General features: G+C 46.1%; 1 protein-coding gene across 1 annotated transcript in view; it reads left to right on the top strand.

The window, feature by feature from the left end:
* The first annotated feature begins 6,045 nt into the window (after nucleotides 1-6,045).
* mal2 (mal, T cell differentiation protein 2) overlaps nucleotides 6,046-18,022 on the top strand; it is a 93,062-nt gene continuing 81,085 nt past the window's right edge. Inside the window, exons 1-2 of the mRNA XM_072467402.1 lie at nucleotides 6,046-6,257; nucleotides 6,352-6,522. Of these exons, the coding sequence (XP_072323503.1) occupies nucleotides 6,129-6,257; nucleotides 6,352-6,522 (300 nt within the window). The 5' untranslated portion in view covers nucleotides 6,046-6,128. The remainder of the gene's footprint in view (nucleotides 6,258-6,351; nucleotides 6,523-18,022) is intronic.

Here is an 18,022-nt window from a genome sequence, read left to right as displayed (position 1 = left end):
GCATCTTTATCTTATGCAGCAACCATTTGTGTGGCACCTTGTCAAAAGCTTTCTGGAAATCCAGATATGCCACATCCATTGGCTCCCCATTATCTACCGCACTGGTAATGTCCTCAAAAAATTCCACTAAATTAGTTAGGCACGACCTGCCCTTTATGAACCCATGCTGCGTCTGCCCAATGGGACAATTTCCATCCAGATGCCTTGCTATTTCTTCCTTGATGATAGATTCCAGCATCTTCCCTACTACCGAAGTTAAGCTCACTGGCCTATAATTACCCGCTTTCTGCCTACCTCCTTTTTTAAACAGTGGTGTCACGTTTGCTAATTTCCAATTCACCGGGACCACCCCAGAGTCTAGTGAATTTGGGCAAATTATCACTCGTGCATTTGCAATTTCCCTACCCATCTCTTTTAGCACTCTGGGATGCATTCCATCAGGGCCAGGAGACTTGTCTACATTTAGCCCCATTAGCTTGCCCATCACTACCTCCTTAGTGATAACAATCATCTCAAGGTCCTCACCTGTCATTTCCATCAATCACTGGCATGTTATTTGTGTCTTTCACTGTGAAGACCGACCCAAAAAACTTGTTCAGTTCCTCAGCCATTTCCTCATCTCCCATTATTAAATCTCCCTTCTCATCCTCTAAAGGACCAATATTTACCTTAGCCACTCTTTTTAAAAAATATATTTGTAGAAACCTTTACTATCTGTTTTTATATTCTGAGCAAGTTTATTCCCATAATCTATCTTACTCTTCTTTATAGCTTTTTTAGTAGCTTTCTGTTGCCCCTTAAAGATTTCCCAGTCCTCTGGTCTCCCACTAATCTTTGCCACTTTGTAAGCTTTTTCCTTCAATTTGATACTCTCCCTTATTTCCTTAGATATCCACGGTCGATTTTCCCTCTTTCTACCATCCTTCCTTTTTGTTGGTATAAACCTTTGCTGAGCACTGTGAAAACTCGCTTGGAAGGTTCTCCACTGTTCCTCAACTGTTTCACCATAAAGTCTTTGCTCCCAGTCTACCTTAGCTAGCTCTTCTTTCATCCCATTGTAATCTCCTTTGTTTAAGCTCAAAACACTAGTGTTTGATTTTACCTTCTCACCCTCCATCTGTATTTTAAATTCTACCATATTGTGATCGCTCCTTCCAAGAGGATCCTGAACTATGAGATCATTAATCAATCCTGTCTCATTACACAGGAACAGGTCTAGGACCGCTTGTTCCCTCATAGGTTCCATTACATACTGTTTTGGAAATTATCGCAGATACATTCTCTAAACTCCTCCTCAAGGCTGCCTTGACCGACCTGGTTAACCAATCGACATGTAGATTAAAATCCCCCATGATAACTGCTGCACCATTTCTACATGCATCCGTTATTTCTTTGTTTATTGCCTGCCCCACCATAATGTTACTACTATGCTGCCATCCACTTCCCAGCAGGTTAATATTTTATCCTGTTCCTCCCTTTCTCTAGTCTCAGATTCGACAATTGCTTGCCATGTACTGGATTTAGATTCAGAGCTGCCAGTGCAACATGTTCCTTCCTGTTGAAGTTTTAGTGTCGAAGTGCAACTCATCCTAACCTCGCCCCATTCTGGTGGGAGGGAAAGAGGGCAGTTCACCCTTGGCACCACCATCATCACCCCCAATTTCATCGAATCTCACTGAAATCCATCCTCTCTGTGGAAATTGTGTTTCCTTTAGCGATTCCTTTTCTGCCCCCTTGCACTTTTTCTTTTGCCCCCATCCTCCTTTTGTCTCCTATACCCATCTGCTTCCAATATCCTTACCCTCCCCCTTGCTTTTTCACATGTTGTGGGTAATATGAGCAATGTTAGCAAATCTGCCTTGAATGATACTAAGGAATATATACAATTCCTTTAGAACATCAGACATGGGATTTTTCCGTCAGAGAATATAAGGAAATGTTTGTTGAAGGAGAGTTGCTGCATCACTTAACTTTCAGTGCATTGCAAGCTTGATTTTGTGCTGGCTGTTGTCAGGGACAATACCCAATGATGCTTCCCTGGATACCACAAACAACGCCTGTTGATGTTACTTACAACAAATCTGGCGGTGCCACTTAGCCCTGAAGTCACTAAACATTGTTCGTTTGTAAAGCATGCCAGATCCAGCTGAAATATGATGCGACCTTAAAGACGTCATCAAGGGCACCATGTGTTTGCCTTTTTCCTCAGCCCCCTTCTCCAGCAGGCACAATCACTGCTTTCAAGGATATCTTGGCACATTTTACCGGGTGATCACTTTAATCTATCGCATAGATTTTTGCATTTCGCAACACTCAATTATTGCATTGTAATGCTGCCCTGTTCAGGATTATAGTGCTCAAGATACAATTTAAATAAATGGCACAGCTCATCTCACTATCTATCATCCGTTATATGTCCCCTCGTGCTAGACATCACCATCCGAGGAAAAAGGCTCTCACTGTCCACCCTATCCAATCCTCTTATCATCTTGTATGCCTCAATTAAGTCACCTCTTAACCTTCGTCTCTCTAACGAAAACAGCCTCAAGTCCCTCAGCCGTTCCTCATAAGATCTTCCCTCCATACCAGGCAACATTCTGGTAAATCTCCTCTGCACCCTTTCCAATGCTTCCACATCCTTCCTATAATGCGGCGACCAGAATTGCACGCAATACTCCAAATGCGGCCGCACCAGAGTTTTGTACAGCTGCAACATGACCTCATGGCTCCTAAACTCAATCCCTCTACCAATAAAAGCTAACACACCGTACGCTTTCTTAACAACCCTCTCAACCTGGGTGGCAACTTTCAGGGATCTATGTTCATGGACGTCGAGATCTCTCTGCTCATCAAACGCTACAAGGGCACTCTGAAAGCCTCCCTAAATATATGCAACAAGCCTTAGAATGTTCAAACTGGAGAAAAAGCATCCGCAAAGGCATCAATCACTCAAACTTCGTAGGGTGGAGCATACGGAGGCTAAGCGTAAACAGCAGAGAGCTCAGAATCCAGAGCATCCCACCCACCTCATCAAACACCAGCTGCCAAATTTGTGGCAGAGTCTGCGGATCCAGGATTGGACTCTTCAGTACACCGCAAAACCCACCTCCCCGGAGTGGAAGCAACTCATCCTCGTCCCTGAGGGACTGGCCAAGAGATGGTGTGGACGGGTCTGTGCTGGCGTTGACTAACAGTGCTGGGGTAGACTGTGATGATGTGGATGGTCTGTACTGGTGTAGACTGTGCTGGCTGGGGCTGCTGGTGTGGGTGAGGCTATGCTGGGTGGAACTGAGTTGTTGTGGGTGGGGCTCTACAGTTCGGTACTGTGCTGGTATGAGCAGGGCAGTGCTGGTGCGGGTGGGGTTGTGCTGGTGTGGGCTGTGTTGCTGTAGAGTGTGTTGATGTGGGTATGCTGGTGCATGTGGAGCTGTGCTAGTGTGGACTGTGCTGTTGCAGCGTGGTGATCTGTGCTGGTATGCGCAGGGTTGTGCTGGTGTAGGTGAGCTGGTTTAGATGGGGCTGAACTGGTATGGGCGAGGCTATGCTGGTGTAGGTTGAGGTGGGTGTTGACAAGGTTGTGCTGGTGTGGGCAGGGCTGTATTGGTGTGTGCTGGGTTGTGCTGAGTTGCTGTGGGCCAGGCTGTGTTGGTATGGGCAGAGCTGTGTTGGTATGGGTGGGGCTGTGCTGGTGTGGGTGGGGCTGTTCTGGTGTAGTGGTGTTGGTGTGGGCAGTTCTGAGCTGGTGTTAGCAGGGCTGTGCTGATGTTAGCAGTGCTAAGCTGGTGTGGGAAGGCTGGGCTCATGGGGATGGGGCTGGGCTGGTGTGGGCAGGACTGAGCTGGTGTGGGCGGGTTTATGGTGTGGGCTGTGATGGTGTGGGCTTGGCTGTTCAAGTGTGGGCAGGGCTGACCTTGTGTGAGTAGGACTGAGCTGGTGTGGGCAGTATCGTGCTCGTCTAGGTGGGGTTGTGCTGGTGTGGGCAGGGCCATGTTGGGGTGGGCATGGCTTTGATGGTTGGCTGAGCCACTGTGGGAGGGGCTGAGCCACGGTGGGCAGGGCTGAGTCGCGGTGGGCGGGTCTAAGCCGCTGTGCGGGGTTGGTTCGCTGTGGGCGGGGCTGGGTGGCTGTGGGTGGGGCTGAGCCGCTGTGGGCGGGACTGGGTCGATGTGTAAAAAATAAAAGCAAATTACTGCGGGTCTGCAATCTGAAACAAAAGAGAAAATGCTGGAAAATCTTAGCAAGTCTGGCAGCATCTGTAGGGAGAGCAAAGAGCTAACATTTCAAGTCCGATGACTCTTTGTCAAAGCTAACAGACAGAGAAAGTGGGAAATATTTTTCTGTGGAGTGAGAATGAAAGATGAGTCATAGCCACAGAAACTGAGGGAAACCAGGTGCTAATGGCCACAGAAACCAAGGGGAAAGAGTGCTAATGGCAGTCCCCAGAGAGGACAAAAGATGTGAAAGGCCAAACAGCAGGGAAACTAACATCAGAGGATGAACTATAGATGTGGGGGGGAGGGGAAGCAAAGACGAGAAAGATGAAGGAAAGGTAGATAAGATTGGGGGGGGGGGGGAATTAAATATGTATTAAGAAAGAAAGAAATGGTAAAAGACAGTTAAAACAAAATGAAAACAAATGGGTCAAGGTGGGGGTGAGCTGATCATCTGAAGTTGTTGAATTCGATGTTCAGGACGGAAGGCTGTAGCGTGCCTAACCGGAAGATGAGATGTTGTTCCTCCAGTTTGCGTTGCATTTCACTGGAACATTGCAGCAGGCCAAGAACAGACATGTGGGCATAGGAGCAGGGTCTTTTGTCAAAATGGCAAGCAACAGGGAGGTCAGGGTCCTGAATGCGCACAGACTGAATATGCTGAGCAAAGCGATCACCCAGTCTGCGTTTGGTCTCTCCGATATAGAGGAAACCACATTGGGAGCAGCAAATGCAGTAGACCAAATTGGAAGAGATGCAAGTGAAACGCTGCTTAACCTGGAATGAGTGTTTTGGGCCTGGGATGTTCAGCATGGAAGAGGTAAAGGGGCAGGTGTTCCACCTTCTGCGATTGCATGGGAAGGTGCCATGGGTGATGGGAGAGGTACTGGGTATGGTGGAGGAGTGGACTAGATTGTCTCGGAGGGAACGGTCTCTGCGGAATGCTGACAGAGGGAGTGAAGGGAAGATGTGTTTGGTGGTGGCATCACGCTGGAGTTGGCGAAAATGGCGGAGGATTATGCTTTGCTTACGGAGGCTGGTGGGATAAAATGTGAGAACGAGAGGGACTCTATCCTTGTTCTGGGAGGGAGTAGAGGTGGCCAGGGTAGTGGCGCGGGAAATGGACCGCACACTGTTGAGGGCCCTGTCCACAACTGTCGGTGGGAAGTCACGGTTGAGAAAGAAGGAACACATTTTCGAAGCACCATTTTGGAAAGTGGCATCATCGGAACAAATGCGATGGAGGCGAAGGAGTTGAGAGAAAGGGATGGAGTCCTTTCTCCGGTGCGAAGAGCTGTAGTCCAGATAGCTGTGGGAGTCAGTGGGCTTGTAGTGGATATTAGTGGATAGTCTATTGCCGGAAATGGAGACAGAAAGATCAAGGAGGGGAAGGGAAGTGTCTGAGATGGACCAGGTGAAAGTGATGGAGGGGTGGAAACTGGAAGCGAAGTTGATGAATTTTTCCAGGTCCGGGCGAGAGCATGTATCGGTAAAGGAGTTGTGGGGAGGGGCCCCGGATAGGCCTGGAACAAGGAATGTTCCACATACCCCATAAAAAGGTGGGGCGGGGTTGAGTCTCTCTGGGTGGGGCTGGGTCACTGTGGGCGGGGCTGTCTGGATGTGGGCGGAGCTGAGCCGCTGTGAGCGGGGCTGGCTGGGTGTGGGCGGGGCTGGCTGGGTGTGGGCGGGGCTGAGCCGCTGTGAGCGGGGCTGGCTGGGTGTGGGCGGGGCTGGCTGGGTGTGGGCGGGGCTGAGCCGCTGTGAGCGGGCTGGCTGGGTGTGGGCGGGGCTGAGCCGCTGTGAGCGGGCTGACTGGGTGTGGGCGGGGCTCCCCGGATCACCAGCACCTGTCCGGGATCGCTGTCACGTGTTGCCGCTCCCAGCTCTCTGCCTCACCTGTTGACGGTCACACGAACAATGTCGGCTCCCGCTACAACTCCCAGCCTGAACTCTAACGCCGTGGCTTTCCCGGCTCCTCGGATAACTTTACCTCTCGGAACGTCGGTGCTGCAAACCTATTCCGGAGCTTTAATCTGTTTGGAGATTGTGAGTAGTTGGTAATGATTATAGCAAAAGCTGCTGGGTGGTGACGCCCAGTGTCTTTACCCAGCAGATAAATCTTTCTCTCTTTTACCTCAAGCTATTCGGAGGGTTGGTTTGGATTCTGATCGCCTCGTCTAATGTCCCGGTGCCCCTGATGCAAGGCTGGGTAATGTTTGTGTCCGTCACCATGTTCCTGTGCTCGACCCTGTACCTGTGTGTGTATCTGTGCGGACTGGCAGACCGGCTGGATACCGACTGGAATCTGGTGGTGAGTAAATGTCCCTTATTGTCACCGAGTGATCGCTGGGCATCCCGATACCCTGGTCTCATAGTCAGTCCCTGGCATCGTCCTAAACTGTAGTGTGAGGCTATCGCTAAATGAACCTGTCTGCAAACACAATTATTACTCTGTAAAAGTCTGACATCTTGTCTAGTCATGTAAGTAAGCCGCCTGTTGTTTTTTTGACCACCGTGTGAATTTAAAAAGTCACATTGTTTGACTGTCGGTCTACAGTGGTATTGCAGGGTGCGAGAGCATCTCCAAAGTGGTTTTACTTTGATTTGTTAGAAGGGCAACCAGGTTTCCTCACCTGCAGTAAAAATTAGTGAGAATATGAAAGAACTTGAAAAGTTTTTGGTTTGGGTGTAAATCTCGATTATCCAATGGTGTAGCACAGAAATGTGGTCATTATATTCATTAAAATATGCATCCAGTATTTTTCACCACACAAGCTGCCTCGTTTAATTCCAGCAGGATTAGTGAATAGTTATCTGATCTCTTGTGTTTCTACCACTGTACTGCGGTCAATTTAATGCCTCCGTGCTCATCCTGGCTAAAATAGCTATCTCAAACCTGATTGGAAATTCAACTGGAGACTTCCTGATTTGATTTTGTCTGACATCACTAGTGCTTTGGGAATTATGTATGGCCTCATCTTAGATATTCTAATGACCATTTATATAATACCTCTTTAATGTAGTCAAATGTGCCACGTGTAATCCCAAAATGTTAACACAAGGTGATATTGGGTCAGGTAATTGATCAAGAGTATGTTTTATATGGAAGAGAGAGCTGGAGGGCTGAAAGCATGCTGCAAGTGCAGATGTGAAAGGTTATATTACAGGCTATAGTTGGAAGGAAGCAGAGTTATTGTGGATTGTAAAGCTGGAGGAAGTTACAGAAATAGGAAGGGGCAAAACTGGGAGTCCATGTAGGTCTGCAATCATGTTTTTTTAAAAATTCATTCATGTGATGTGGTATTTTGCTGTAAGGCCAGAATTTATCAGCCATTCCTAATTGTTCTTGATAAAATAGTGGTGAGCTGCTGCTTGGTTAGAATTTAATGACTTGCCTTGCCAGTGTCAACCACATTGTCATAAATCTGGAGTTGCGTTTGTCTGTACTTGCTTTGGAAGGCAGATTTCCTTCTCTGAAGGACATTGGTGAATGTGATGGGTTTTGTGACAATGTGCAAGGCTTATGGTCGCCATTACTGAGACGAGGGGGCGATTCTCCCAAATGGAGCCAAGTGTTCGTGCCGTCGTGAATGCCGTCACGTTTCACGACGGCACAAAACGGGCACGGGGACGACCGATTCTGGCCCCCACGGGGCCAGCACAGCGCTGGAGCGGTTCACGCTGCTCCAGCCTCCCTTCCCGGCACCAACTCGCACAAGCGCAGCTGGACCGCGCCAACCTGTGCACGCGTGGGGGACTTCTTCCGCGCGTTGGCCCTGACTCAACATGGCATCGGTGTTCAGGGGCTGGCCACGCAGTAAAGTAGGCCCAGGGGGGAGAGGCCGGCCGATCGGTGGGCCCCGGTCGCAGGTCAGACCCCATCGGAAGACCCCCCCCCCCCCCCCCCCGGACCGTTCGCGCAGAGTTCTCGCTGACAGCGACCAGTGGTGAACGGCGCCAGCGGGACTCTGTCGTATCCGTTCGGCCGATCCGGCCGGAGAATCGGCGGCCCCGCCGATTCCAGTGGCCGCGCCGGCGCAAATGGCGCGATTCTCAGCACCTCAGAGAATCACGCGCCGGCGTCGTGGCGCGGTTGCAGCGATTCTCCGGCCCGGCGTGGGGCTCGGAGAATCGCCCCCTAGCTTTTTATTTTAACTGATTTGTCATTAATTGAATTCAAATTCCCCAACAGCCATGGTGAGATTTTAACTTGCTACGATTCATTTGTCCAGGCCTCTGGATTGCTACTCCAAATACATGCTACAGCACCCTCTTGGCTAAATGAGATTTGAACTCAATGAGATTTACTGTGTTTTTTTGGGCAAAGGAGATCAAATGAGCTCAGTTATGGCAAATGGAGATTTCAGACCAATCAAGACTTTATGCTGTCTAATTTATTTTTGGAGTATGCAGATGTTTTATTTAAGTGTATAGTAACTTAAAACCATGCGCAAGATGATCCCTTTTATGTGGGGACTTTCTGGTTGCCCATCGAGCCTGCTCCCCTATTCAATATGATCATGGCTGATCTTTGGTTTCAATTCCACTTTCCTGCTTGTTCCTCGCGTTTCTTCATTCCTTGAGATTTTGAAAATCTGTCTACCTTAGCCTTAAATATTTTCAATGATGGAGCATTCACTGCCCACTCAGCTGGAGAATTCCAAAGATTCATAACTGAAGTAATTTTTCCTCATCTCAGTCCCAGTAGCATAATGGTTAGCACTGTTGCTTCACAGTGCCAGGGTCCCAGGTTCGATTCCCGCTTGGGTCACTGTCTGTGCGGAGTCAGCATGTTCTTCCCGTATCTGCATGTTCGCCCTGTGCCTGCGTGGGTTTTCTCCGGGTGCTCCGGTTTCCTCCCACATGCCCCGAAAGACGTGCTGTTAGGTAAATTGGACATTCAGAATTTTCCCTCCGTGTACCCGAACAGGCACTCGGGTATGGCAACTAGGGGCTTTTCACTGTAACTTCATTGCAGTGTTAATGTAAACCTATTTGTGACAATAATAAAGATTATATATTAAAGTGATTGGCCCCTTATCCTAAGACAGTGCTCCCTTGTTCTACATTTCCCAGCCAAAGTAAACAACATCTCTGCATCTACCCTGTCAAGCCCCTTCATACCTTGTATGTTTCATTGAGATCACCCCTTATACTGCTAAAATCCAGAGAGTAGATTCAGTTTTCAGTCTCATCATTGGGCAACCTCCTCATCTCAGGAATCAGTCAGTGAATCTTTGCTGTACTGCCTCCGATGTAAGTATACTACTTTTTAAATGTGGAAACCAAAACTGCACAGAATATTCCAGGTGTGATTTCATCAAATCCCTGTGTACTTGCAGCAAGACTTCCTTATTCTTGTACTCCATCTTCCTTGCAATACAGGCCAACATGATATTTGGTTTCCTAATGGCTTGCTGTACCTGCATGCTAATTTAGCTTTCCTTCTATGAGTACATTCAAGTCTCTCTGAACATCAGCATTTATGGGTTTCACACCTTTTTGAAAGTACTCTGATGTTCTATTTTAATGATTGGGTGGATAACATAGCACACCCCACATTATACTCCACCTGTCACCTTGTTGCCCACTCGCTTGCCTTTATCTCGTTGCAATCTTATTGGCTCTTCTCACAGCTTGCAATCCCACCTAGCTTTGATAAATTAGCAAACTGTTAAATTACTCTGTTAATGATTTAAATGAAAAGACAGATTGTAAGTAGCTAAGGCCATCATATCGGACTTTATGGGTGGGAAGGTGCAGAGGGTGGGGAGAACCCTGCTACAGAGGCAGAATCAGCAGGGGGTTTGGCGTTGCCAAACTTGCTTCATTATTTTGTTGGCCGGCTAATGTGGACGAGGTGTGGCGGTGGTGGGAAGGAGACGTGGTAGAGTGGGTTAGGATGGAGGGGAAATCTAGTAAGGGGTCAAGTTTGAGCCCGGTGGTGCAGTCCAAAGTGAAGAAATTGAATTGGTTGAGGAGGTATTTTAGGATGGAAGGGATGTTAGTGTTAATGCCTCTGCAAGAATCATGGGTTTGAGCCGGGGTGGGGGGGATGGATAGTGTATATAGGCGGAGAAGGGAAGTGGGGCTGATCAAGGTGAGGGATCTGTAATTGGAGGAAGGGTTCACCAGTCGGGAGGAGCTAAGGGAGAGGTAGTGCTGCTCAAGGGGAGAGAGTTCAGGTATGTTCAGGTTAGGGACTTTGCGCGAATGGGCGGGGGGGGGGGGGGATCACTAGGTTGCCGGGATACACCCTGCTGGAGCGACTGCTGCTTCTGGATGTGGAAGGGGAGGGAAAACTGGGGATATATATAAGTCGCTGGGGGAGCAGGGAGGCGAGTGGGTGGTGAAGATCAAGAAGAAATGGGAAGCGGAGTTGGGAGGGGAAATCAATTGGGGAGTATGGAGTGAGGCATTGCGAACGGTAAACAGGACCTCCTCTTGTGCAAGGATGAGCCTGATACAGTTTAAGGTGGTGCAAAGGGTGCATATGACTCGGGTGAGAATGAGTGGGTTCTTTCAGGTGGTAGCAGATGAGTGTGAGAGGTGTGGGCGGGGGCCAGTGAATCACACGCATATGTTTTGGGGTTGTGAAAACTTGGGAAGATTCTGGGCAGGAGGTAATATTGCTATTGGAAAAGTTGAAGTTCTTTCAGTCAGAAGGGAGAAGTGCTGCACCTTTGGAAGGAGTGGTGTGGTTTTGGAAAACTTCAGTACACCACTCTTTCTCAGCTGTGGGGGCTACGTTTGAAGTTCCTCTTGGGTTACAGTAATACAGGGAGATGGAATAGTGGCATCAAAGAACAAAAGAAAAATACAGCACAGGAACAGGCCCTTCAGCCCTTCCAAGCCTGTACCTGTCATGATACCAACGTTTGCCAAAACCCTCACTACTTCCTTGTGCCGTATCCCTCTATACCCATCCTATCCATGTGTTTGTTTGCGGTCTTAGCCAGGATAGTGGAGGAGGCGGTGGACCCGGACCCTTTGGCGATATTTGAGGTTTCAGAGAAGCCAATGTCATGGCCTTTGCCTCTGATCGCACGGCAGCGAATTTTACTGGCGTGGCAGTCGGCATCGCCACCGAGAGTACGACTTCCTGCGGTTGGAGAAGATAAAGTAGATAAAGTATGAGTTAAGGGGCTCTGCAGGGGGGTTTTGAGAAAAGGTGGGGGATGTTGGTGACTGTTTGAGGAGCTGTTCGTGGCGATGGGGGGGGGGGGGTGAAAAAGGGAAAGAATCTATTATCATAGAATTTACAGTGCAGAAGGAGGCCATTTGGCCCATCGGATCTGCACCGGCTCTTCGATACATTTTTGAAGAAGTAAATAGCTGAGGCCTCCACACTGATATTAATGGCACTCCAATGGATATAGCCTCCCAACTTGAAAATATAAGCCATTTATCCCTACTCTTTGCGTCCTGTTAATGACCAATATTCTACCTGTGCTAATGTTATAGGATAACATGGTGGTGCAGTGGGTAGCACTGCTGCCTCCAGTGCCAGGGCCCTGGGTTCAATTCCAGCCTTGTGACTGTGTGAAGTTTGCACATTCTTCCTGTGTCTGCGTGGGTTTCCTCCGGGTGTTCTGCTTTCCTCCCACAGGTTAGGTGGATAGGCCATGTTAAATTGCCCCTTAGTGTCCAAAGGTTAGGTGGGGTTACGGGGATAGGGCAGGATAATGGGCCTAGGTAGAGTACTCTTCAGAGGGTCGGTGCAGCCTCATTGGGACAAATGGCCTACTTCAACACTGTAGGTAATCTATCACCCTCGACTCCGTGAGCCCTTATCCTGTGTATTAACCTTTTTGTGGTGCAATCTCAAATGTTTTTTTTTTTGGAAAATCGATGTATGTTTTTTTAATATTTATATATATAATATATATATTTTATATATATATATATATATATATATAATTTTAAAAAAAATTTAAGAGTACAAATTCATTTTTTCCAATTAAGGGACAATTTATCATGGCCAATCCACCTACCCTGCACATCTTTGGGTTGTGGGGGGTGAAACCCACACACACACTGGGAGAATGTGCAAACTCCACACTGACAGTGACCCAGAGCCGGGATCGAACCTGGGACCTCGGTGCCATGAGGCAGCAGTGCTAACCACTGTGCTGCCCTTATCCATGTATATTACAATCTTTTCTTTCCCTTTCATTTGCCTGTATTTGCATCCTCAAAACATTTTAACAAATTAGTCAAACAGGATTTCCCTTTTGTAAAGCCATGTCTTGTTCTAACCGTTCTATGCTTTTTAAAAGTGCCTTAAAGACTTCCTAAACATTAGATTCCAGTATTTTCACTATAACTGCTGGCAAGCAAACTAGCGTGTAGTTCCCTGCCATCTTCCCTCCCTCTTTCCTTGAATAATGATGATCATTTCCTGATCTGGGACTTTTTCCAGAATCTAGGGAGTTTTTTGTCCGCTATCTCTGCAGCTCCCTCTTTCAGATCCTTATGATGTAGGCCTTCAGCTCATTTGGGGTTTCTTGAATTTTAATCCCTTGAGTTTCTCCAATACCTTTTCTTTGATTATTAATTACTTTTATCTTAATTTCCCTACTCCTAGTCCCTCAGCTACTATATGTTTCTGGTTTGTAACTTTAGTTTTCTGCCTCTCTGTGCCATTTCCTATTCTCTGATTATTTCTCTTGAGTCGGCTTCAGGGGAACCACCATTTACTTTAGTTACACTCTTCCTTTTTAAATACTTGTGAAAGCTCTTACAATCTTTTTTATATTCATGGCCAATTCAACACTCATTCTGTTTTTTCTGTTTTTACCAACATTTTAGTGGCCATTTGCTGGTTTCAAAACCACTCGAGGATTGGGAGCTCACCATTCCCAATCCTCAGACTTGCTCTTATTCTTTGCAACATTGTAAGCCTCATTTTTTAATCTAGTCTTTTAATCTAATACTATCCTTAACCTCCATAGTAAGCGACAGATGGCTCTGTGTTGATGAAGTTTTTTTTGAATAGAATGCATTTTTTTGAACATTTTTGAATTGTTTCTTTAAAGGTTTATTGTTTATTCACTACCATTCCTTTCAGTTTTCCTAGTCCACCTTAGCCAGCTCTCTCCTCATACCTATATAATTAGCTTGGTTTAAGATTCATTTTCAAATGTGGAATTCAATTGTATTATGATCACTGTTTCCCTGTGAATCTTTCACTATGACTTTTAGTAATTAACGCTGCCTCATTGCACAATGGATCAAAACAGCAAAAATAAAGAAAGGGAAAATAAGAAAATCAACAGGAAGGTCCCTTAAAGTGCCCTCGAGTAATTATTTCTCAACCTTGGTCACCTTACAACCATGTATTATAATGATGACTAGATCTAAACCATATATCTCTTTTGTTCCACGAGTTCAGCTATTTTATTGTGGATTCTCCACACATTCAGAAAAAAATGAATTCAATTTAATTTTTTTATTGCTATGTCATGCATGGACTTATTCTCTGCACTATTGCTGTTCAAATCCCGGACCCTCCTGTCCAACACAGCTTGTGTTTACCAATATCAATACTTTTCTATTGTCTCAACTTTTATTTATAGATGGCTAAATCTCCCTTCACCTGAACCTCTTCCCTCTTAGTTTACAACCATTTTTCCTTTCTCTAACCACATTGGCTGGTGTACTTATGTTTGTACACGCTTGTCTCTTCTTGTCACGCTCTGGTGGCCATTATTCTTATCCTTCAAACCAACCACCTCCTCCAATCACACCCAAAATCTAGCTTGAAGTTCCCTGTATTGCCCACCAGGATACCTCGCTGTGCAGTTTACAGGGAACATTGGTTAAGACTAGAGGTGACGAACAACGTGGATGAACATTGCAATGGGTGAGACAACAATGGCAATTGAAGTAGTCTGTATTTGTAGTGGAAAAGGATGTGGGGTCAGACTTTCAATGAAGGGATAAAGTTTGCCAAGATTTGAAAACTGTATTCATCCTGAGATGGGGGTCAAGAAGCGGATGGAACCGTAAAGGAAACAAAGTTGGTGGCAGGGGATAAAGGCACTGGCTTTGGGCTTCCCAATGTTTAATTGCAGAAAACCGCAGTTTAACCAAGATTAGATGTCAGGCAGTGAAGAGGTAGCGGGGTATTGAAGAACTGGGCTGTGTTAGCATTTGTGTGGAATCTGATGTCATGTCTTGAGATTATATCACTTGAGAGACAAGAATAAGTACTTGGGAGTGTAATGGTCCTGAAGCAGCATATGAAATAACTGCTAGAAAATCTCTGGTTTTAACTGAATAGATAAGAGTGGGAATAGGTCAAGGCAGCATCACTAAGTTGAACAGGGGGCAATGGTGTTGTCGACCATGTAAAACATTGCAGTGGTTGAGAAAGTTAAGGTTCACATCCTTTCATTTATGACTTTGGGGCCATTTCCATTTCATTGATGAGGCAGGGATGAGACCAAAAACTAACTGGAGAGGTTCGAATGTGGAGTTGTGGTAAAGTTAGGTAAGGATTTGGGAACTGACGATGCTCTCAAGGACTTGAGAAGAAAGTGAATATGGAGAGAGGATTATAGTTTTCAAGGACAGAGAGGTCAAAGAGAAGTTTTCTGGAGTAGGAAAATGATAGCCGGTTTGAAGGGAAAGGGAACAGTACCTGAGATGGAATTATTTGCTATGAGAATTAGCATGGGGCCTAGAAGGGAAGTTGGGTGATATTATGGCAGTTGAGTGCATATATGAATAAGGAATTGGGCGTAAAGTCTTCTTGGCCGAATGTGCTCCGAACTTTGAGCGACATGGTAGCACAGTGGTTAGCACTGTTGCTTCACAGCTCCAGGGCCCCAGATTCGATTCCTGGCTTGGGTCACTCTGTGTGGAGTCTGCACGTTCTCCCTATGTCTGTGTGGGTTTCCTCCGGGTGCTCTGGTTTCCTCCCACAGTCCAAAGATGTGCAGGTTAGGTAGATAAGCCATGCTTCTATGAATGTTAAGAAAGATGGGGAAACTAGTGAAAGTTGCAAGTCTGGCCTGGAGAAGGGGCAGGAAATTTAGTACCCTGGTCAAGGGGGAAAAAGGTATGAGGCAGACACAGCTGAGCAATGTTGTCTCAGTCAGCCATTTAAGGCAGTAGCAATGTCTGGGTTTGAATGCTGGTTTGGAGAATAAGTGAGCCCAGGAGCTGTTTGGGAGGCAGAATACTTGAGAACTGTTCATTTGAGAAATTTTGATTTTGATTTATCTTTGTAATTTCTCAGAAACCTCAGAAGAAATTGATTGTGGTAATTTCGAGTTTCATAAATATTGATCTATGGGAGCTAGGAATGGATTGGGAAAATGGCAAGTTTGCGCAACTTTCCGAAGTAAAACCAGCTTCTCAACCCGGAAACTGTTGGAATTTTGACTAAGTCAACTTATGCCCAAGTACCGCCGCCCCCCCCCCCCCCCCCCCCCCCCCCCCCCGCCCCCCACCACCACCATCAGTGGTATTATGCACCAAGAATCAGTAATATTATGGGTGCAAGAAAATGCCAGACCATCTCATTTAAGTTTGATTGTGCATCTAAGATGCAGAACATTTAGGAAGTTGCATTTTGGAAGGGTTTTAATTTTAGTTTTTATTATGACTTGCACTTTGAAGCATAAAAATGCATTAAATAAATGAGAAAATGCCAAGCAGGTGTTTTTTCTTATGAAAGCACTCTGGTTTGCAAATAAAATACAAGAACAATTGTAGCTTTTCTCCCAAACAAGTATAATTGGAGGATTTAAGCGGCTGGTGTGGCCAGTTTTTTGGACAGAGATTTGTTTGGATACAGGGTTTGATGGACATCCATAAAGATCAAGACCATTTGGGCAAAATTATAGTGTGATGTTTTGGATGAAATTCACTTAGATCCAAAATTGCACAATCTATTAAGCCATGCATTTTGTTTTCTCCCAGTCACCGATATATCTTGGTGTAAATGCAGAGGGAACTCCCAAGTCTAGCTCATTTCCAGCACCTCAGCAAAAGGGTTGTTTTTGATGACTGTTTTAGCTATTCTACATGGGGAGGGGGGACTGGGAGGGAGGGGGACCACATCACAGATCAAACTCAATCTTATCCACAGATGGCCCCGCATGTTCACTTTACAGCGGTATTTTTCAAACTTTTTTTCCCCAGGACCCACTTTTACCAACTGGCTGACCTTCAGGACCAATGCCGGCCGACCACCATAGACCATTTTCTCTTGCCTTTAATGCGGCAGGTGAGCCTGCTTGGTTCTTATGAGCTCACATCAGCACTGCTTTGTCCTGCTGTGACCTCTCCTGGGCAACTCTCTCCAGATTTAGTTGTGGGATCCTGGCCTATTTACCTATGGTGCTCTTTTTTTTTTAAATTACAAAACTATCCATTTTAAATTCTTCCGTCCTGTTACTTGCTTGCTGGCAGCTACAAATGGAGGAATCTGTGCTCTGATTTCACGCCCAGAACACGTGATATCAGTGTACAGGGCGCATGATCTGCTCTCTGCCGACGCTGCTGGCGGGAAACTCCATTATTAAAAATCTGTTCCTGGGACAGTGTACAGGCGTCTGGAGAAAGCTGTCTGCCTGGCTGGGCCCCGGGCCTGTGCATTGTTACATGTGACTGAAGGGGCACGCATGCGTGGGACTGCTGTCATTCTTGAAAGCTGGTCGCGGATGGCAGTTTTAAAAGCCGATCCTGGCCATTGGGCACTACTTCTCGCCACCGCGACCGATCATTCCGCGACCCACAAGCGGGTCGTGACCTTGAGTTTTAAAATAACTGCTTTACAGTGAGCAGTAGATGGTATTTATGGGTCTGATGCTTTCCTCTTTCCTATTCATCTGTAAGCCAACAACTTGACGCAAGTAGGCTGCACCTTTGGTACGGATAAGCTAATTTAGCACCGACATGGGTCCTGGTTTCATTTATTTGTCTTTTTTTACTTTTCCCCTATTCAGTAATCTACAGTGGCAAAGGCGATCTAAATAGGAGCAGGAGTCGACAATGTGGCCCCTTGAACCTGCCCCATTGTTCAATAAGATTATGACTGATATTCTACATCAACTTCACTTTCCCTGTGTATCTTGATTCCCTTTGTGCCCGAAAAGTCTATTGTTTGGAGTCTTGAATAGAGTCAATGGTTGAGCATCCTCCGCTCTCTCAACTAGCAAATTCCAAAGATTCGCAACCTGAGGAAAAAAAACTTCAGCTCCAGTCTTTAAATGGCCAACACTGTATTCTGAGGCCATGACCTCTAGTTCTCGATGAAAGAAAAAAAAACAAGTTCATAAGAGTGAGAATGCTGGCAGCTCTCTCTTTCTGTTTCTGAAACCATCTGAGCTGTCATTGTGAAAGTTTCATGATCTGGTTGGATTATTAAATAGCAATAGGTATCCAAAATTAGTTGATTTATGATTAAACTGCAGCTGTTTGGCTCCTTTAGCTGGTTGAATTCATAATTCCTTGTGTATGGGTGAAAAACACATGCATTAACTTTATGTCCTTATTACATTGACACCTATCTATCAAATTCTCAATGGGATCTACCAATAAGATGGACAAATGCTGGTTTGTATTCCTGCTGTGTCTTGGAAAGGATTTGGTGCTATCGGCGATTAATCTTTTTCCAACATTGGATCTGAAATAAGCATTTGTACATCCAACAATTCAGTTTGTCAGATGGGAGAAATGTGACAAAAACAATCCAAACAAAATGGAGATCATTATAAAAGTTTAATTGTGCTAACGGGAGACACTTAACCAAATTCTGTGTGTTTTGTCCATATTCACCACATTTCTGGTCCCTCTAA

This window comes from Scyliorhinus torazame, chromosome 11, assembly GCF_047496885.1.
Source record: "Scyliorhinus torazame isolate Kashiwa2021f chromosome 11, sScyTor2.1, whole genome shotgun sequence".
In the NCBI taxonomy this organism is placed as follows: Eukaryota; Metazoa; Chordata; class Chondrichthyes; order Carcharhiniformes; family Scyliorhinidae; genus Scyliorhinus; species Scyliorhinus torazame.
This window is presented reverse-complemented; position numbering and strand designations above follow the sequence as displayed.